We start from the raw sequence: 22817 nt of genomic DNA on the forward strand, positions 1-22817 counted from the left end.
AGCAACTCTGTCCAAGTGACCCCCACAGTCCAGTGACTCTTCAGTCCAAGTTTGGTGGAGCTAAGTCCTTGCCTCACCTCGCTAGACTGCATTGCTGGGAACCGCGACTTTTGCAGCTACTCCGGCCCCTGTGCACTTCCGGCAGAAATCCTTTGTGCACAGCCAAGCCTGGGTCCACGGCACTCTAACCTGCATTGCACGACTTTCTAAGTTGGTCTCCGGCGACGTGGGACTCCTTTGTGTAACTTCGGGTGAGCACCGTTTCACGCATCCTCGTAGTGCCTGTTCCTGGCACTTCTCCAGGTGCTACCTGCTACTAAGAGGGCTCCTTGTCTTGCTCGATGTCCCCTCTACCTTCTGGTCCAATTTGCGACCTCCTGGTCCCTCCTGGGCTACAGCAGCATCCAAAAACGCTAACCGCATGATTTGCAGCTAGCAAGGCTTGTTGGCATTCCTTCGGCGGGAAAACACTTCTGCACGACTCTCCACAGCAAGAGGGATCCATCTACCAAAGGGGAAGTCTCTAGCCCTTTTCGTTCCTGCAGAAACCTCAGCTTCTTCTGTCCAGTAGAAGCTTCTTTGCATCCACAGCTGGCATTTCCTGGGCATATGCCCATCTCCGACTTGCTTGTGACTTTTGGACTTGGTCCCCTTGTTCCACAGGTACCCTAGATTGGAAATCCATCGTTGTTGCATTGTTGGTTTGTGTCTTTCCTGCATTATTCCTCTAACACAACTTCTTTATCCTTAGGGGAACTTTAGTGCACTTTGCACTCACTTTTCAGGGTCTTGGGAGGGTTATTTTTCTAACTCTCACTATTTTCTAATATTCCCAGCGACCCTCTACAGGGTCACATAGGTTTGGGGTCCATTCGTGGTTCGCATTCCACTTTTGGAGTATATGGTTTGTGTTGCCCCTATCCCTATGTGTCCCCATTGCATCCTATTGTAACTATACATTGTTTGCACTGTTTTCTAAGACTATACTGCATATTTTTGCTATTGTGTATATATATCTTGTGTATATTTCCTATCCTCTCACTGAGGGTACACTCTGAGATACTTTGGCATATTGTCATAAAAATAAAGTACCTTTATTTTTAGTATAACTCTGTATTGTGTTTTCTTATGATATTGTGCATATGACACTAAGTGGTACTGTAGTAGCTTCACACGTCTCCTAGTTCAGTCTAAGCTGCTCTGCTAAGCTACCATTATCTATCAGCCTAAGCTGCTAGACACCCTATACACTAATAAGGGATAACTGGGCCTGGTGCAAGGTGCAAGTACCCCTTGGTACTCACTACAAGCCAGTCCAGCCTCCTACAACACCTGACAAGGATCTGAACCTGGTTGACTATACACCCAGTTAGGAAAAGGCACAGTGTAGATCGTAGTTTTGCACACAGCCAACAGGCTCGGCTCTTATGTTTGATGTGATGAAGAATGAGAAAGAAAACATTAATTTGTGACTCTGACGTTTGGTTGTCGTATTACAAAGTTTTATTGCAGAATTATATGGGAAAAAGCTATTTACAGCTCAGGTCTGCAGAAACCACCTCCATATTTTGAGACAATCTCTTCCAAAGTGCTCACTGAACCATTCATTCACAGTTTCAAATGACCTTCTATCTGCTGTCCATACTCACCTAAAGCATTCTTCTTTGTCTTGATTCTTCTGAAAATCACAGCGACCATGAACAGTAGAAGCACAAGGACCAATAGTGGTGTCAAAACATAATACAGCCATGTCAACTCGTCTTCGTTTCTAGAAAATAAAATGTGTTAAATGCACACTTCATTATATACTAACAATTAGTGAAGACAGGTTTTATAAATGTGCTGAGTCCATCAATCAATCAGTGCTTGTGAAGTGCAACTACTCACCCGCTAGGGTCTCAAGGCACTGGGGTGGGGGGAGTGTAGTGGAGGACCTCAAACTCCTGACAGAGGTCAGAGTTAAAGTCAGAGGGGGTTCACTTGCTGGTGGAGCTAAGCGGTGGCAGAGCAGTTCACTGACTAGGTCCATGAAGATGCTGACTGCTAGTCAACACTATCCAATCAATGTACCATGTGAATGTGCTGCAGGACCAATCTCCATCAGCACTGTCTCCACTCTCTGCATCTATTACCATAGAGCTGGTTGACACACTATTTTGTGCTGGTTCTCTGCACAAAGAAGTCTCCTACAGTTGCAAATTTTATTTCAATATTCAGATTCAGAGAATGAGGATCTGCAGTACTTTACAATGCAAAAAAGGCAGAAATATGATGCATTTCTGACTAGAGTATTAGTTGAAGGAAGCAGGTTGTTATGGGGCAGAGGTGTCCTTGCTAAAAGCACGGAATTCCTGCAAAGTCAAATGTTTTTACCTCAACCATTCTGCACTGCCTTCCCTACCTTGGAAGAGCAGGTAAACACACTCTGAAAACAAATTGTACTTTCGGATCTCTCCCCTGCCTTCAACACCATCAGCCACACAACCCTACTATGCCGCCTCTCTGCGTCTTTGATTGGTAGCTCCATCCTGTAATGGCTTTTCTCCTATCTAGAGGGTGAAACCCAAACAATACGAATGAGGATTTTCTGCACATCAAATAAACCCGTACAATGAGGAGACCTACAGGGGTATATATTTTCTCCCTTACTCTTCCTCTGTCCTTTCACCTATCTGTTACAGACGTTGAATACCAAAACATGCTTCAATGCAGAGAACACCCAATTAATTTCCAGGGCAGATGACAAAGCTCTACCTCTGACCTCGTCTAGCTCTTGAGGCTATTCTAAATTGGATGGGAAAAATCCTTCTAAATCTGACTGACAAAATCAGAAGTATTGCTCATCCACAATAAACATAGCAGGTGTGGTATTTGCATTAGGCGATTGCCCTGACCGCAGCTCAGAACCTAGGCATTATCTTTGACCACCAGTTATCCAGAGAAAACCATATTGCCCACTGACTAAACCATGTTTTTTAATTTAAAAACACTACGAAGGACTTTCCTCTTTGTAGCTTCTCTCAAGGGTTACAGAAAAGCACGCCTACATTCAGTTACAACTAGAATATGTCAACTCACTGTAGCTTGGTCTCCCAACAAAAAATCATAGCCCATTTGCAAAAACTATAGAACACTGTCAGGATTCTGTTCAGTCACAGAAAATTCTGTCAAAATCTCTCAGACAACTGCACCGGCTTGTCATTAACAAAACATTTCAGTTCAAATCTGCTCGTGTGATCTAAAAATAGACAACCAGCCCAAACCTCCTCTCGGCACATTCCTGTAATACAATACTACCCGAAGACTTGGACCCACAGGTAAGATGCAACTGTTTAGCAATGCAGGTTAACTACACAGGGAGGAATTCCTTGCAGTTGCAGGGAGAGGTATTATGGAACTCCCTGCCCTGTGCATCGGAACCAAATCAAATCTCCTCAAATTCAGGACACTCCTCCAAAGTCCCTCTTTACTCAATAATTTACAGTCTCACGTGTTCTTTCTGCAGCATGAACCACCATTTCCTCAGGGGTGTATCTTGGTCAGTAAGATTAGGGTAGTGTGGGCTCCAGATTTTCCCACAATCAGACTAGCATGTACTGCTTAAATACGTTATACAGCATGCAGGGGGCAGTGGAAAGGGAAAGGTAGCGAGAAAAAAACAATATTCTGTAAATAACCAACATTTTGAGGACTTTCAGAGCAGAGTCTGTGTGGGTTTTTGTCTGTGTGTATATGTAAAAATATTTGCTGAGTTACGACTGACATCTCACAATACCCGACTGAAAGCAACAGTACCCAACTATTTATCAGAAAATGAATGTATTAGGGGGTGTAATACCCCAAACACCCGCCTGAAGCTACGCCCCTGCATTTCCCTATAGCTCCAGGAGACTCTGCTTATGAGCGTCAGAGACCTTAACAAATAAGCATAGCATGAATAAGTAAAATGAAATGACCACCCGTAGCAGCAAACCCTTTGTACCAGGAAGAACTCTTTTACACTAGAAAATCACTGTGTTTTTTATATATATCTCATTAAAGGTTTGATTGACAAGGGTATTTTTCATACAATTTACTCTAGCAGTAAAGCTAAACAAAATCCACCAGAATCGTTTTAAAATACTTACACGTCCTCCTCGATAGCTTGTTCTGCAAATAAAAAATAGATAATTTATTGCATGAATACGTACGTGTTTAAGTATATTTTTAAAACCCCATCAAAAATACACCCGAAGCAAAAATTGAAACAAACAAACAATACAAGTGAATCAATTTCAATATCTTATACAGTGCATGCTCACTGCAAACACTGTTCCGGCGACTGCTCCTTTTAGCAGACATCACCCGCACATGTTATTGAAATCTGTGGCAGCTGTTCAATAATTATTAGCAACTCCATTAGCGATCCACATGAAAGTTATAACAGTGATGGTGTTTATCACGACGAACTGAATCCGGGCATGGGCGGTTTTTAAGACCTAATGATCTGCATTGATTCTGATTTCTCGGTGCTGTGTCCTTGCTGAGTGACAAGATTAATCTGCAATGTTTTGTTTAATAAACGTTGGTTGATTATCAAAGAGTCATAGGAACGGATACTAAGAAGGCAGTGCAATGACGCCCCACTCTGCACATGACTTTGCCCGCTCTTGAAGGTTCTCAGTGGCTTGCAACCTGTGGTTTCCGTGGGCTCACGGCTGACGTATGAAAACCATTACGTTCAATCTGGAGCACATTTATTGAGTACAAAGGGAGTTGAACCTTCATTTCCTCCTCCCTTTGCTGCTGCCCTGCAAACCATACAGAACTGCAGTTTCCATTATCGATTCGCAATCAGTGTTCTCCAGTCCCTGATATCAATTTCATTTTTTGTCACAACTCAGACAGCAATGTGGGTCTAAAATTCCTCTGGCAACTGTTGGACAAGATGTTTCTTTGAGTCTACCAATGCTTACACCTGTGTTTTCTTTCCTGCCTATTGCCCTCCTCTTTGTTACTGCTCCTGACCTTATTTTTGTTTCTCATCCAGCAAGCTTTTCTCATTATGTCGTTTTCTCCAGTCTGCCTACTACTTACTTCCCTGTTGCTTCTTCTTCTCCCTTGAATGACTTCTTTTCCCTGCTGATTCCGTGTCCCTCCTTGTAATTATTCTATGTGGCGAACTCAGGTTATGAGGGTGGACAAAGCCAATAATGTTGTAAGTGAGATACCAACAACAGCTAAATATTTCTTACATCCACTTGGTATTATGAGGCAAGATGAGAAGCTTACTTTATTAAAGTGTTTTAGGAAACGTGTTCAGGGATTTGGCAAAATTAGTATTTTGAGGGGAAGGTGTTGGAAAATACGATTATCTAGCTTAATAAATGTCAGGGTGCTCAACTGGTGGATTTTGGCTTGTTTTAAAGGTCCCTGGTAGCAGGAAAATATACTGTTCCATGATATATGAAAGAAGTGCTACTGCTCGAAAAAAAGACCTCTTGTGGCATACCCTCCACCCTTCAGTAGCATGTTCAAAATCAGTCAGCCCATGGTCTCTCCGCCAGATTCAGTGCTTCTTTGAAAAAAAGAAGTCTGTATCACTTAGCTCAAAATCAGGACCTTAGTGTCTCTGTGGATCATTATGGAGACGATAGAGAAGACCAATTTAAGTTGATAGTGCACATAGCTGGGTAATAATGGTCTGTTAAGCCTGGTGAAGATTGTTATTGTCGGATTCAGTCACTTTTTGGGGAAATCACTTGGTGTGTTTTATAGAAGGGGTTCAAACCAATGAGCGCTTTATGGCAATGACTGTGGCATGTGGTTCCTCAAAAGGAAGGGGAACACCAAAGCAAAAGTAAGGATTGACAAAGCCAGGCGTTCTAGCTTATTGTAGGTGTGTGGTAAGACATAGCTTGTTTTTACTGTTCAACTCAGTGAATCAGTAGCTTTTGGGGGTAAATGGTATTGCTGTCGGTAAAGATTATTCAGAAGACTTTTCCATTCACAATAGATCCAGAGATAAACACATTTCAATTTGCAATAAGATGTACGATATTAGCTAGTAACATCTTTTACCAAAACACAGTGCAACATCATGCGTCCTGCCATGACTAATTCTGCATGTTCTATTTTGCTCCATCACGAAACCTGCTGATTTCCTTTCACTGTGCTTTACCCAGGAGTACAAAATCCCCTCCTATCCACCACATTTTTGCCTTTAGATTGAACCGTCACCTTTCTCAGCAACATACATGGATAGTCATATTTCACTATCACAAACTTCGTCAGTAAGTGACATGATTTGCTCCCTGCACTCGTGTGCCCACTACTAGGTGCCCATTCCAGAGTTCAACTAAGCTTCTTGACCTTCTGCTATCCTCATATGCTTAGGATTAATTTGAGCCAGTTGGTGCCTCTAGGCCCCACCAGTACTTATTTTTGGGGACCAGCACTTAGTTTTCTTCATCAGACATGGAGCCAAACAGAGAGAGAAAAACACAAAGGGGGGGGGGGGGGAGAGGAAGTGAAAGATGAAAAAACTACAAGAAAGGAAGAAAGCAAAGACCAAAAAGAACCTGCAAGAGTAACAAAAAGGGGAAGTGATTGTCTGGTGGTGGAGTAAGAAGGCATAATGTGAACTCATAAGTAGGCAGTCTTGGCATTTGGCACCCAGGTGCATATATTGGTTTCCAGAGTCTTGGACAATATACTGACATGCCCATTTGTTTCATATTCATGTCGGGATGTTTGAAAGCCAGTATGCTAGGCCTTACAAAGATTATATTTTAAAGAACCCTTGATTTTCTGGTAGATACGAGTGCTTCTTTACAGCTTTTGGACAACATTCTGGATTTCATTTTCATTTCAGATCCATCCTGAGTTGAGTACAGCCTGTATACTTTCCCAGCCAAAGTCTCAAAATCCCTCAAATCCAATCTTCACTGCTTCATCTCTACTCTTGTAGGCCAAGGATGGGTGGAGGAATCACTACACCTGTTGCAGGCAAATGTTAGTTTGATCACACCTGAGGCAGGTGTACATTAATCAGTAAATGCATATAAGCCTCTCATTTCTTCAGTGTAGCGTTGGACACTGTAGCAGTGTTCATGTTTGGCTAACTTTTTTCCAGAATTCCCAATTTCTGAGCTAATCCTTTTGTGCAGTTTCCTGATTCCTCAATTATTGCAGAATTGTTAGCACTGTTCTGCAGGGTTTCTTTGTATTGCACTGTGATTGTTTTTAGATTTCATTTACTACCCCAGAAGAGGCGTGGACGCTCTTTGTTTTGTTTTTACTTAGCTAGCACTATTTCAGTATATCCTTGTTTCTTGAATTTGTACTGCTTCCATAGAATTCCTTTTTCTATTCCCTGCCATCCTTTCCTTCTTCCTAGTTTTCAGTGTGCTACCCTCTTATCCCTGCTGACTTAGGGCCTGATTTAGATGTTGGCAGTCACGGTCCTGCCATCGAGTTTGCATCTGAAAACCCATCCGCCGCCTTGGTGGTCCACCCTCTGTATTTAGATGTTGGTGGTCCATTAGGAAAAATCCTGCATTTGAACTGCCATCTTCACCAAGAAACACTGCCTGCATCAATGCCAGGATAGGGAAAAATGGCGTACAGCTGGACCCCTGCCACCCTTCCCGCTGTGCAGACTTGGATGTGCCTTATGCCAAGCAAAAAATGGCAGTCCTACCCCCACTGAGTTGGTGAATTGGGGGGAAATGGGTGAAAACTAACCCTTTTAAACTATTCCACCTCAGTTTTCGAATGGACACAAAAGGACAACACCTGCCATTGTTGCTGCCAGGGAGGTTGCGACCACTGCAAAAGATAAACATGTCTCAGCATTGTTTTTAAATCACAGTGAAATCCATGTGTCTGGGAGACAGTTTAGTTGCACATGGCTGGGGACACTCTTACACAACACGCATATCACACACATACACACACGTCATTATGGTGTCATTATTTATTGCCAAATGATTGCTGGCACCACAATGATGGTACAATCCCACTTGACAATGATATCCATGTGTGCGCATTGCAAGGGGACCTGTACTGGTATCTTTGTGCTGACTATTGTGTATGTAAGCCAGTTTGTGTGTGTGTGATTTGGCTGGTTGAGGTGGAGGGAGCTGGGGTGGGTAATGTGGTTGTGTCTGTATGTGTGTCGCTTGCATGTGAGATCATTATTGTGTATGTTGTGTTGCCATGTGACACATCCAGGTGAGTGTTGTGTGGTGGATGTTGTCATTATGTGGGTAGAGGTGCGTGTGTGTGTTTGTGTAGCTCAGTGTGTAGTTGTGTTGGTTATTGTGATTTTGTTGTGTGTTGGTGCACTGACAACAATGTGTGTGTGTTGTGTCATAGATGTATGTCAATGTGTGTTTTTGGCATGAACCAGTTTTGTTGGACTTGTAATGGATGATGGTGTGTATATTGTGTGTTGTGTAAAGCAGGGGCTAAGATGCAGTTTGTGTGTCACTTACCTCTATTCTATAACCTCTGCCACTGTATGAAGTCCATTGGGTCCTGCCTCTTTCTCCCTCCAGCCGCAATCCATCGCTAGTCCTCCACTTGCAGAGCTGTAACTTCGAAATACGGCAGGGGGAACACTGTTGTCTTGACGGTGTTCTTGGGTCAGCCTACGACACTGCTTGGCGGTAACACCTTCAAGCTCTAAATCAGGCCCTTAGTTCCCAGCTCACTGGTGTGATTTGTTCACTTTCATTTCACAAAATGTTTCCCATCTTTCCTGTTAAGCACTGTACCTCTTTAGTTAGTTGTCTCTCCTGGCTGTGTATTTACTGCCCCACTCTTGCTAGTATTGCCTTCCTTGTTCCTGTGAGATCACTCAGATTCATTGGCACAGGTGACAACCTCTGAGGCATTTCTTGTCCACTGTGGGTATTGACTTTATGTTACCTTTTATAATATGGCCATTGACATCAGCTCCCCAGACCCTTCCTTTGTATGATGTCCTACATGTGGATATTTTGCAGTCAGTATCTGTTTCAGCAATTGCAGGTGAAGAGATTACTGAGCTTCCGTCTTACTATGTTTGAGCTCCATAATGCTTTGCCCCACATTCCTGTTATAAATTTTGCTAAGTGCATAGCTTGCTGATTCCTGAAGCTAATTGTTCTAAAGGCTGAATTGCCTCTTGAGTGTCTGTTCCTTCTGAGCTTTGACTTTTTTTGTTATCAATATTGTCTTCAGTTTGTCTATCCTGCCAGCAGTCCTTTCCAGAACCCTTAAAGTAAGGCCAATGCACTGATGCACCATGCATTAGTAACGTATGGACATTTTATGTTGTGATCTACAGGTGCCACGGTAAAGAAAGAAAGAAGGCCAGTGTCACAAGTTTTATCATAGTGATGAGCATGTTCATACTGGGCTCTTTATAGCCCATTGTGAGATGTGTAGAATGCCAAGGGTGTGTTTCTTGGGTTGTAACAGAGTGTTACAGATGACAGTTAAGGCTTCTGGTGAGGGTGCTAAACTGAAAAGACACACTGATTGTGACTTTAACACATGGCAAATAAAGAAGATTTTCTTGTTCATTGTGTGGCGTCCTAGATCATTGCTTGGTGTAAATTATAATGTAATCATTCTGAGATATCCGAAAACTGCTGCTTACACAAAGGCATAATTATTGCTCTAGATTTTGAAGATGCCAAGACCATGCGGCAGAAATGAAGTGGGTCTGACTCCACAATGGAAGGCTGCATTTTTTAATCTTGGCCAACTTTGTTTTTCTTTTTTTTTTCTGCTTCTGCAGAACTGAAAAATAACGGTGTTAATTTTGGTGGGACAAAACATTTTTACTGAGCTTGACAGTCCCCACTGGATCGAGTTGGCAGGCTCAGATGGAGCAGGTCTTCATTACCTTGACTACAGATGTCAGGTACTCACCTTTCAGGGGTTTGTGACAGTCAATCATTTCCTGCTATGTCGTTCTAATCAATGTGAGTAGGTTGTTTGCATCTTCAATGGCTCAATGCCCTCGCTTCCCTCAAACCTTCTGTCAGTATTCAGAATTTAGGGATTAGACACCGGAAAGAGCAAACTATCAGGAGGAAAATGAAAGAATCTGTTCAGAGAATGTGTAAGTGAAAAATTCATAAAACCAAAAGTCCCATGGTTCACCAGGAAGGGAGACATGAAGCTGGATTGGAAGCGAGGTGAGTGGTTTTGTGGAATCTGGGAATCAAACTAATGCCAGTAAGTGTGTGCAGTGGTGGCTGGTGACTGAAAGCAGTGGTGGGGCACAAATACAAAACCGAATTGCACCTTGTGAGTGAACCTCACTACCCACGTATTTCCATTCACCTACTCACCCACTGCCTTTGGTCACCTAGCCATTTGCTCATCCACATTGTTATCCACTGCCATTCACACAACTCCTATACACAGACACCCACATTTTCTCAGCCACTCAGTCAAGCCCTGCAAACACTTATTCAAACAAACATACATTGCCTGCCACATTCTTTTAATAAAATGTGACCTCTGGTACGTAGACCCTTCTGATCACACCCCACCATTTGAGTATATAGGAAAGTGTGGATAATAATATTGGAGAGGCATGAAGTTTTCAGAAACCCGGGCTGAACCCAAAATGCTCCAGGCTATCTACTATCAGTGCTTCTGGTGGAGGAGGAGATAAGCCAGGGACGTCACTGCGTTCTGAGAAAACGTAAAGGCTTTGCGTGGGCAAGCCCTGTCAGCCCTACTGTGCAGCTTTCATTCACATACTCGCGCAGACACAGTGGGGCTTTTGAAAGTGCACAACTTTCACTCGGAAAATGTTGCGCAGAAAATGTTTTACTTTCATCATGTAGCTAAATATATGCTTCACTAGAGATGCCAGAAAAGGCTAAGGGCGCAGACCCTTAGCCCTTGAACACCAGCCGCCCCTGAGTGTATGTGCACACGCTTTCAGCTTAAGCCCACCAGTTCTGGCTTGATAGTGTAAAAAAGTATTTCATAAAAGTTTTAACTTCACTGTATGAACATTTCTGCATTAAAAGGAAAAAGCTGCACTTGACAGAGCTGTACTTTCCTGTGCCTGACTAAACGAGGCCTGAATTAGGCCTAACTTCCATATTGGATTTTTCAGCAAGGCCAGGTCGAGTGTTTTAATTTCTTTGTTCACCTCAGAAAACCAAAACGTGCACTGATGCTCTATATAGACATGCTGTTCTCTAAAAACTACAGAAGAAGCCATTCCTCAATTTCAAGCCTCTTCCTGCCAATAACGTTGGGAATACATTAGTTTATGAGACTTCCATTGTTTTTGTAACTCTGTTTGTAATACTACACTCGATGACATTGGGTCATAATAAGATGTTGTCATAAATTATGATAGTTTAAATATTAGTGCCATTTTGAATGCCTACTTCACAAATAAGGCTAAGAGGCCTGCTTTGCACAAGATGTTTTTCTTCTTTATCCTCTGCAGATGCTATATTTTTCCAGAGGCCTTCTGTTAGATAGTGGATAGGCATTTGGTATGTATTAGATAACTGATAATGGCAAATTTCTACTAAAAATTCAGTACTTTCAACATACTCCATTTGAGGACGCTCTGAATAAGATTTGGGCTTCCAGACTGTAGTAACCAGAGCTGACATCAGCTCATTCCAGAATTGTACATGAGAGATTCTATGGAATGTGATGTTTCGAACTAGGTGACCAGTGGTCAACTGATATTGGATGGCTGAGCTATTCTTCAGAATTTTCTTAATATACCTATGTTAACGTGTCCCTTTATGATATTTTATTACACATCAGGACTCATTTTAGGCCAATTAATCTTTTGACCCAGTTGAGAGACACCTTAGGACGAGATAGCTAATCAATATATCAATCAATACATCAATAATGTCATCAATATTTATCACGACAATGCATTTCACTTTAGTCAAAGTCATAAATCAAATCAAAGACACTACCATGACCTTTCAGCCATGAATAACCCGACCTTGATTAGTAGAATTTTATGAGTTTTATTCCCTATTGCTTACAATTCAAATATCAGATACGTCAATCTTAAAACCAAGAAACATAATAGCATAGTCACGATATGGCAACTTTAATAAGATTTCATTAAAGCGAGAATTACAAACATCAGAACATAACACGGTGTGAACATAGATCAGGTTTAGCAGAGTGTCAGTTCAACAAAGCATAGTCTCGGTCGTTTGTCTATTTGCGTCAGTTTTGGTGAACACCTGTCCTAACCTCTGATTAACATTCGCATGTTGGGCTTCATGCAAAACAATTTAGAACACTAATTTGGAAAACATCTATCTAAGGCCTCTGTCAAAATAAGCAGTTGGTACCTAGAAAGGAAAGCAAACAGACAAATCACAAATGCATTGTCATAATTACCCTCCAAGGTTTGGGTCAGCGCACAGGTTCAGTCTTCGTCCTCAGGACATCAGTCAATTCAGCTCCGGGGCAAAGGCCACTTCCCTCATAAGGAGGTAAAGTGTAACATGAACAAATTTAAGGGCAAGGATGTTTTTAAGTAAACCGCCACGTCACCAAACAGAGTGGCAGATTTTCTGGATGAAATCAATAGCATTCCCTACCTAATTCCCAGTGACTCCCTGTGACATGGGTTTTTATCCCTTTACCGTTGTACATTCCCCCAAAATTTTATTGGACACTTGTTATACCCAACTATCTTTAACCTATCAGAAAGTACATTAGGTAACCCAACTCTTCACCCCATATTATTTTACAAGTCTTTGATTGGTCTACATAATTGACGTCTTCCGAGGTGGCACGTCCGGTATGATTTCATCTTTCTGTAATTCTTTGCACATCTTTTGGTCAGCAGTTCCATTGTCTTCACCGGTTTGAATGACCTTGTACATTACATTAATCTACACTGTTTCAATTCACTTTTATCATTTATTCTGCAAAGGCTGTGTGAAAAGATCTAACATGGTTACATTCGTCTTCTAATTTGAAGAAAAAGAACACACAGGGTCATGTCCCTTTGTTAGTCAGTCTACTGAAAAATAGGAAAATGCATTTAATATGAGAACCAAGGCAGCTAAGCTTCAGCTCATGCTAACTTAAGGCCTTTGAGGATTTCAGCACAGATTCAATAACGCAATCATTAGTACAAATTTATTTAAACATAATATAAACATTTTGGTCATTATTATTAGTCTTTGTATACATTGGTGGCCACACACCGTGGTCACATTTCAGGTGCACGTATTAAACAAAAATCACTATTATAATTTCTATGCAACATTGTCACACATTAATTCATAAACATTTCATGTTAATATGGATTATATAAACTACGCTCTCTCACCTACTATTCTTACTTGATTTGGACATTTTCTTGATCATAACGTAAACAGTAATGACGGGATTAAAGGAAAGAGAAGAGTCGAAGGACAGCTCAACACCTTCGGCTGCGGATGATAGAGGTGTGCAACCTAGTAACAGGGAGACTCTCCACTGACAAATCGATCTGCAGTCTGCACCTCATTCCTCTATGGTTTACACTGATGTGAGTGTAGTGTGACATTCTACGGTAGACTGAATACTACAAATCTATGAACCAACATTTTAGTATGTTCTGTGGATTTGTTTTAATATCGGCCTAGCAGTGGGGATTTGTCTTTTAGATATATTTATATCTTAGACTGCATTCAATGCACACTAGGGTACTCGACCCTGCAACTCAACACTAGTGTACACGACCCTGTAATGCACACTAAAATACTCAACCCTGCAATGCAATACTAGTGTATACAACTCTGCAACGCAACACTAGGGTACTGTAGGAAAGTACCATCTTGCCTGGCATGTTACCCCCATAGTTCACTGTATATATGTTGTTTTAGTCTATGTGTCACTGGGACCCTGCCAGGCAGGGCCCCAGTGTTCATAAGTATGTGCCCTGTATGTGTTCCCTATGTGATGCCTAACTGTCTCACTGAGGCTCTGCCAACCAGAAGCTCAGTGGTTATGCTCTCTCTGCTTTCCAAATTTGTCACTAACAGGCTAGTGACTAAATTTACCAATTCACATTGGCATACTGGTACACCCATATAATTCCCTAGTATATGGTACTGAGGTACCCAGGGTATTGGGGTTCCAGGAGATCCCTATGTGCTGCAGCATTTCTTTTGCCACCCATAGGGAGCTCTGACAATTCTTACACAGGCCTGCCACTGCAGCCTGAGTGAAATAACGTCCACGTTATTTCACAGCCATTTACCACTGCACTTAAGTAACTTATAAGTCACCTATATGTCTAACCTTCACCTGGTGAAGGCTGGGTACAAAGTTACTTAGTGTGTGGGCACCCTGGCACTAGCCTGAAAATCTCAGGAGGAGATGTCCTGTTACCTTGCCTCCTTTTTGCTTACAGGGAGGTACCCCAGTGAAGGAGGGTTGGGAACAATGTTTAACATCTCCCAAACAAGACATAGTGGACTATGTACTTGGCCTAAGATCCAGAGTGGCCGAGTACATGAAAAAGGCCAGTAAAAACCTTCAGGCCACCCAAGAGCTCCAAAAGCAATGGCATGACCAGAAGGCTGTTCTGATCCTGTACCAACCAGGACAGAAGGTGTGGGTATTGGAGCCTGTGGCCCAAAGAGCACTCCAGGACAAATGGAGTGGACCCCATCTAATTGTTGAGAAAAAGGGTGAGGTTACCTATCTGGTAGACCTGGGCACTGCCAGGAGTCCCCTTAGGGAGATTCATGTCAACCGCCTAAAACCCTACTATGACAGGGCTGATCTCACCCTGCTCATGGCAACAGTTGAAGGACAGGAAGAAGAGAGTGAACCTCTCCCTGGTCTCTTCTCTTCCACTGAAGAGGATGCTTTAGTGGAGGGAGTAGTTTTAGCAGATTGTCTGACTGCAGAACAGAAAGACAACTGCATAAATCTCCTTGGACAATTTTCTGAACTCTTTTCAACTGTGCCAGGCACCACATCTTGGTGTGAACACACAATTGATACTGGAGCCAGCTTGCCTGTCAAAAGTAAAATCTATAGGCAGCCTGACCATGTGAGGGACTGCATAAAACAAGAGGTTCAGAAAATGCTTGATCTAGGAGTGGTTGAACCTTCTGAAAGCCCATGGGCGATTCCTGTGGTACTTGTACCAAAGCCTCACTCAAAAGATGGAAAAAGGGAGATGAGGTTTTGTGTAGACTACAGAGGTCTCAATCAGGTAACAAAAACTGATGCTCACCCTATACCCAGGGCAGATGAGCTCATAGATACACTGGCATCTGCCAAGTACCTTTGATTTGACTGCAGGGTATTGGCAGATCAAATTGGCTGAGTATGCTAAACCTAAAACTGCATTTTCAATCCATAGGAGGGCACTACCAATTCACAGTGATGCCCTTTGGTTTCAAAAATGCACCTGCCACTTTTCAGAGGTTGGTGACCAAAGTCCTGCAAGGGTTGGAGGCTTGTAGTGCAGCATACCTAGATGATATTGCTGTCTTCACCTCTACTTGGGATGATCACCTGGTCCACCTTTGGAAAGTTTTGGAGGCCCTGCAAAAGGCAGGCCTCACTATCAAGGCCTCAAAGTGCCAGATAGGGCAGGGAAAGGTGGTTTATCTAGGACACCTGGTAGGTGGAGAACAGACTGCACCACTTCAGGGGAAAATCCAGACAATCATGGATTGGGTTCCCCCTACAACACAGACCCAGGTGAGAGCCTTCCTAGGCCTCACTGGGTATTACAGGAAATTCATTTAAAACTATGGCTCCATCGCAGCCCCACTTAATGATCTCACCAGTAAAAAGATGCCTAAAAAGGTATTGTGGACAGCTAGTTGTCAGAAAGCTTTTGAGGAGCTCAAACAGGCCATGTGCACTGCACCTGTCCTAAAAAGCCCATGTTACTCCAATAAATTCATTGTTCAAACTGATGCATCTGAATTAGGGGTAGGGGCAGTCTTATCACAACTGAATTCTGAGGGCCAGGATCAACCAGTTGCTTTTATCAGCAGAAGGTTGACCCCTAGAGAAAAGCGTTGGTCTGCCATAGAGAGGGAGGCCTTTGCTGTAGTCTGGGCACTGAAAATGTTGAGGCCATACCTGTTTGGCACTCACTTTATTGTTCAGACAGAACACAAACCTCTACTTTGGCTAAAACAAATGAAAGGTGAAAACCCTAAATTGTTGAGGTGGTCCATATCTCTACAGGGAATGGACTGTACAGTGGAACATAGACCTGGGAGTACCCACTCCAATGCAGATGGACTCTCCAGATATTTCCACTTAGACAATGAAGACTCATCAGGTCATGGCTAGTCTTATAATCCTTCGTTTGGGTGGGGTTTGTGTAGGAAAGTACCATCTTGCCTGGCATGTTACCCCCATATTTCACTGTATATATGTTGTTTTAGTCTATGTGTCACTGTGCTCATAAGTATGTGCCCTGTATATGTTCCCTGTGTGATGCCTAACTGTCTCACTGAGGCTCTGCTAACCAGAACCTCAGTTGTTATGCTCTCTCTGCTTTCCAAATTTGTCACTAACAGGCTAGTGACTAAATCTACCAATTCCCATTGGCATACTGGTACACCCATATAATTCCCTAGTATATGGTACTGAGGTACCCAGGGTATTGGGGTTCCAGGCGATCCCTATGTGCTGCAGCATTTCTTTTGCCACCCATAGGGAGCTCTGACAATTCTTACACAGGCCTGCCACTGCAGCCTGAGTGAAATAACGTCCACGTTATTTCACAGCCATTTACCACTGCACTTAAGTAACTTATAAGTCACCTATATGTCTAACCTTCACCTGGTGAAGGTTGGGTACAAAGTTACTTAGTGTGTGGGCACCCTGGCACTAGCCCAGGTGCCCCCACATCGTTCAGGGCAAATTCCCCGGACTTTGTGAGTGCGGAGACACCATTACACGTGTTCACTGTACATAGGTCACTACCTATGTAAAGCGTCACAATGGTAACTCCGAACATGGCCATGTAACATGTCTAAGATCATGGAATTGTCCCCCCAATGCCATTCTGGCATTAGGGGGACAATTCCATGATCCCTCGGGTCTCTAGCACAGAACCCGGGTACTTCCAAACTGCCTTTCCAAGGTCTCCACTGCAGCTGCTGCCAACCCCTCAGACAGGTTTCTGCCCTCCTGGGGTCCAGGCAGCCCTGGCCCAGGAAGGCAGAACAAAGGACTTTCTCTGAGATAGGGTGTAGCACCCTCTCCCTTTGGAAATAGGTGTGAGGGCTGGGGAGGAGTAGCCTCCCCCAGCCTCTGGAAATACTTTGATGGGCACTGATGGTGCCCATCTCTGCATAAGCCAGTCTACACTGGTTCAGGGATCCCTCAGCCCTGCTCTGGCACGAAACTGGACAAAGGAAAGGGGAGTGACCACTCCCCTGACCTGCACCTCCCAGGGGAGGTGCCCAGAGCTCCTCCAGTGTGTCCCAGACCTCTGCCATCTTGGAAACAGAGGTGTCTGTGGCACACTGGACTGCTCTGAGTGGCCAGTGCCAGCAGGTGACGTCAGAAGCTCCTTCTGATCGGCTCTTACCTCTCTTGGTAGCCAATCCTCCTTCCTAGGTAGCCAAACCTCCTTTTCTGGCTATTGCGGATCTCACCAGATAACGAATGCAAGAGCTCATCAGAGTTCCTCTGCATCTCCCTCTTCACCTTCTGCAAAGGATCGACCGCTGACTGCTCAAGACGCCTGCAAAACCGCAACAAAGTAGCAAGACAACTACTAGCAACCTTGTATCGCTTCATCCTGCTGGCTTTCTCGACTGTTTCCAGGTGGTGCATGCTCTGGGGGTAGCCTGCCTCCTCTCTGCACCAGGAGCTCTGAAGAAATCTCCTGTGGGTCGATGGAATCTTCCCCCTGCAACCGCAGGCACAAAAAGACTGCATCACTGGTCCTCTGGGTCCTGTCTCAACACGACGAGCGTGGTCCCTGGAACTCAGCAACTCTGTCCAAGTAACTCCCACAGTCCAGTGACTCTTCAGTCCAAGTTTGGTGGAGGTAAGTCCTTGCCTCCTCACGCTAGACTGCATTGCTGGGTACCATGTGATTTGCAGCTGCTCCAGCTCCTGGGCACTCTTCCAGGATTTCCTTCGTGCACAGCCAAGCCTGAGTCCCCGACACTCCTTCCTGCAGTGCAGAACCTTCTGAGTTGTCCTCCGGCGTCGTGGGACTCCCTTTTGTGACTTTGGGTGGACTCTGGTTCACTTTTCTTCCAAGTGCCTGTTCAGGTACTTCTGTGGGTGCTGACTGCTTCTGTGAGGGCTCTCTGAATTGCTGTGCGCCCCCTCTGTCCCCTCCTCTAAGTGGGGACATCCTGGTCCCTCCTGGGCCACAGCAGCACCCAAAAACCTCCACCGTGACCCCTGCAGCTAGCAAGGCTTGTTTGTGATCTTTCTGTGTGGGAACACCTCTGCAAGCTTCATCGCGACGTGGGACATCCATCCTCCAAAGGAGAAGTTCCTAGCTCTTTTGTTTCTTGCAAAACTCCAAGCTTCTTCCAACAGGTGGCAGCTTCCTTGCACCCTCAGCTGGCATTTCCTGGGCTCCTGCCCACGCTCGACACTGTTGTGACTATTGGACTTGGTCCCGTTGTCTTACAGGTACTCAGGTCTGGAAATCCACTGTTGTTGCATTGATGGTGTTTGTTCTTCCTGCAGAATCCCCCTATAACGACTTCTGTGCTTCTGGGGGCAGTAGGTGCACTTTACACCTACATTTCAGAGTCTTGGGGTGGGCTATTTTTCTAACCCTCACTGTTTTCTTACAGTCCCAGCGACCCTCTAGAAGCTCACATAGGTTTGGGGTCCATTCGTGATTCGCATTCCACTTTTGGAGTATATGGTTTGTGTTGCCCTATACCTATGTGCTCCTATTGCAATCTATTGTAACTTTACACTGCTTGCATTACTTTTCTTGCTATTACCTGCATAATTTTGATTTGTGTACATGTATCTTGTGTATATATCTTATCCTCATACTGAGGGTACTCACTGATATACTTTTGGCATATTTTCATAAAAATAAAGTACCTTTATTTTTAGTACTTCTGTGTATTGTGTTTTCTAATGATATTGTGCATATGACACCAGTGGTATAGTAGTATCTTTACATGTCTCCTAGTTCAGCCTAAACTGCTTTGCCATAGCTACCTTTTATCAGTCTAAGCTGTTAGAAACACCTCTTCTACACTAATAAGGGATAGCTGGACCTGGCACAAGGTGTAAGTACCTCTGGTACCCACTACAAGCCAGGCCAGCCTCCTACAGGTACTCAACCCTGTAACACTAGGGTACACAGCCCTGTAACGCAAAGTTAGGGTACACGACCCTGCAACACAACAGTAGGGTGCTGAACCCTGCAACGCAACACTAGGGTACACGATCCTGCAATGTAACACTCGGGTATACAACCCTGCAATGCAACACTAGGATGCTCAACCCTGCAATGCAACATTTGAATACTCCACTCTGCATTGCAACACTAGGGTACACAACCCTGCAACTCACACTAGGGTACTCAACCCTGCAACACAACACTAGAGTACACAATCCTGCAATGCAACAGAAGGGTGCACAACCTTAACACAGCTTTAACACAAGGCATTTGGCATTTGCCAAGGAACACAGGGCAGATGGGACCCCCCATTTCATACCTATAACGGGGCTGTTAATTGGGGCAAGATTGACTTTTTTATTCTGTCCCAGGATCTAATGGAAATAATACTGGAGTATTAGGTTATTGCTTCACGTCTTAGTGACCATAACCCCCCTCTTAGTGGTCCTTGACCCACACCTGAAGGGTATTGGGGAGGCTTGAAGTGTCTGCAATTAACTATTTCAACCAATAAGGACATTATAATAAAATGGGATAAATTAAACAAGGAGGCCTTTTTTCTTAATCTTTTAGGGAAAATTCTCAAGCTATGTTACTACTGACCTCGGAGGAGAAATCCCCGGTCTATTGTAGATTATTTTAGTTCTCTTTGTGCCTCAGTGGATAAGGGACTGAAGTTGAAAAAAGACACACACATCCTCCACTCCCACAGGCTGGTTTAATCATGCTTGTACTTGAAATTATCACTTTCCAAAGTACCCCCCAACTCTAGGGAAGACATTTAGGGCCAGATGTAGGAAGCTGTTTGCATGGTGCAAACTGCGAAAATCGCAGTTTGCACAATGCAAACAGCCTTCAGCGATGCACATTCACAATTTGCGAGTCGGTACCGACTCGCAAATTGTGAATGCGACTCGCAAATAGGAAGGGGTGTTCCCTTCCTATTTGCGACTCGCATCGCAATGCAGAATTGCACACCTGTGGTAACTCATTCGACCCCTTCCCCTTTGTGAATGTTGGCAAAAAGGTTTTTTCAGAGGAGGCAGTGGTCCAATGGACCACTGCCTACACTGAAAAAACTAAACCAAAAGGTTTTGTTGTTTTTTTATTTTGCAACTCGTTTTCCTTTAAGGAAAACGGGCTGCAAAATAAAATAAAAAACTGCTTTATTGAAAAAGCAGTCACAGACATGGAGGTCTGCTGACTTCAGTAGGCCACCATCCCTGTGAGTGCAGGGACTCGCTATGGGGTCACAAAATGCGACCCACCTCATTAATATTGATGAGGTGGGTCTTTGCGACCCCATAGCGAGTCGCAGAAGGTGTCTGAGACACCGTTCTGCATCCAAATTTGCAATTCGGAAATTGCGAGTCGCACCGACTCGCAATTTCCGAATCGCAAATTCGGACCTTGCTACATCTGGCCCTTAGAGTGCAAGGAGGTACTATAATTCTAAACTTGATGCTAGGAAAGTTGAGCTAAGAAAGGATGTTTTTTTGAGGAGCTGGTTAAGGCTGCTAGACTGAGGGTAGTGCAGCTTTATGGAAGTTTGTTAATCAACCTTTTTTCACTGGGAATTAGAAACTGACATCGGATGCAGGTATACAAGTTGAAGTTTAGGTAGATTGTTTTAGTAGCCTTTTTAACCCCGGAAACAAAGTTGATACTGCTCATAGAGATGTAGAAGCTTATAATTCAGAGTTGTATTTAGCCTTAAGTGAAACCGTTGAGTTCAAATATGTATTAACTGTTATTAATCAGCGCCAGATGTGAAAGGCACCAGGCCCAGATTGAGTTCCACAGGACCTTTTAAATAAAGAAAATGTTGCATTTTGGGCTCCCATTTTAACCAATGTTTCAAAAGCTTCTATTAAGGGGGAACTTATCTAAACATGGAGAGAAGCAGTAGCTGTTCCCTTTTTTAAAAGGGGAATAGAAACTCCCTGTCCTGCTATCACCCAATTCCATCCTGGATAGGTCCCTTAAGATATTGGGAAGGATTCTTTCAGCTAAATTAGAGGCATAGCTGGAGGACAATCAGGCCCTGTCAAAAGTCGAGTATAGGTTTTGTCCAGGGGTCGGCCCCTGTAGAACAGTGCCTAAACCTCCAGTTGATCATTTGTTAATACATTAAGGCCAGTAAAGGGTCCATTCACCTTGCATTTAGGGACCTCTCCAGTGCCTTTGATTTGGTCAGCAGAATGAAGCTTTGGGGCATTGTGGCACAGAAGAAAATCGATCAGGCCTTAATAGGACTGGTCCCTAGGATGCACTGGAATGCTACAGTTAGAGTCAAATTTGGTAAAGAGGGTGAACTCTCCCCTAAAATTAACTCCCTGTTAGGAGTTAGGCAAGAGTGCATGATGGCACTGCTTCTGTTTCTTATTCATATTCAGGACATACAGCATCACCTGAGTAAAGTGGGGAAATATTTGCCCAAAATAAAGTCCAGAGTCCTACCGGTTCTGTTGTATGCTGACGATGCAGTATTAATGTTGGGAGCTGCAAATGTGCTACAACTTCTTTTAGATACTTTTTATAGTTTTATGGGGCACCTGGGTCTCAAAACTAATTTAAGTAAATCCTTTGTGATGAGCATTGGCCTAAAAATGTGAAAACAAGGTTGTTTATCTGAGTGGGATGGAAATCTGTGAGTTACAACTTTCACCTATTTGGGTTTTACCACTAGATTGCAATCTAACCTGACAAAATTGATATAATACCAGGGTAATTTTATGTCAAAGAGCAGTAGAGTTGTTTTTCACTTTCACTAGGTTAGGACACAAGCCGATCAGGAAAATGATCAGTATTGACAAAAGTAAATGTATCTCTGTGTGACACATTATGGACTGGGAGAATGGGGATTCAAGGGTGCCTGGACTTTGCAGCAGGTAGAGAATACATTTCTGCAGAGATTTTGTAAGTGCCCCATTCTATCCCCTCCTTTAAGTGTCATTCAGGGTTCAGACTGACTCCCTTGGGTGATAGGATTAAGTTGTCTCACAATCTGGGGAAATTTGTAAACCCACTTATCAAGAGATGTGCTGGAAGACTGTCTTTCTCTGGATAATTAGCGTGAACTCACTCTTGCTGCTTCTGTACCAAGGCTTATCATGGTCTTCAAATACTCTTTATAGCTTATGCTACGTAACATCCAAATCATCATTGGCTACTGGAGCCTTATAATACAACGTGGTACTTCCATATATTGGAGCCTTGAAAAAGTCAATTTTGACGAAACACGTGTCGTCTGTTGTCTTTCCCCGAACATGTGATTGCCATTGGTTGTTTAACACCACACCCGCTGTACACTACGGGGTTGGGTGATGAATTTCCTGACATACTACAGAGGAATAAATTGAACTTTCTACGCATTTGTGATGTGCCGTGGTTCTTCGTCTTCTTATAAATATGCTGTGGCCTTCTCTAGGCGACAGCTTATGCACCCTGTGGCTGGGTG

The 22817-nt window shown here is 43.6% G+C and overlaps 1 protein-coding gene across 1 annotated transcript in view; it reads right to left on the bottom strand.

Moving 5' to 3' along the window:
* The window catches only part of LOC138299930 (CMRF35-like molecule 1), a 141611-nt gene that overhangs the window by 34765 nt on the left and 84029 nt on the right, over positions 1-22817 (bottom strand). The window contains exons 3-4 of the mRNA XM_069238651.1: positions 4128-4149; positions 1650-1768 (exon numbers count right to left, since the gene is read on the bottom strand). Of these exons, the coding sequence (XP_069094752.1) occupies positions 1650-1768; positions 4128-4149 (141 nt within the window). The remainder of the gene's footprint in view (positions 1-1649; positions 1769-4127; positions 4150-22817) is intronic.

The sequence above is a fragment of the Pleurodeles waltl genome, chromosome 6 (assembly GCF_031143425.1).
Source record: "Pleurodeles waltl isolate 20211129_DDA chromosome 6, aPleWal1.hap1.20221129, whole genome shotgun sequence".
Taxonomy (NCBI): Eukaryota; Metazoa; Chordata; class Amphibia; order Caudata; family Salamandridae; genus Pleurodeles; species Pleurodeles waltl.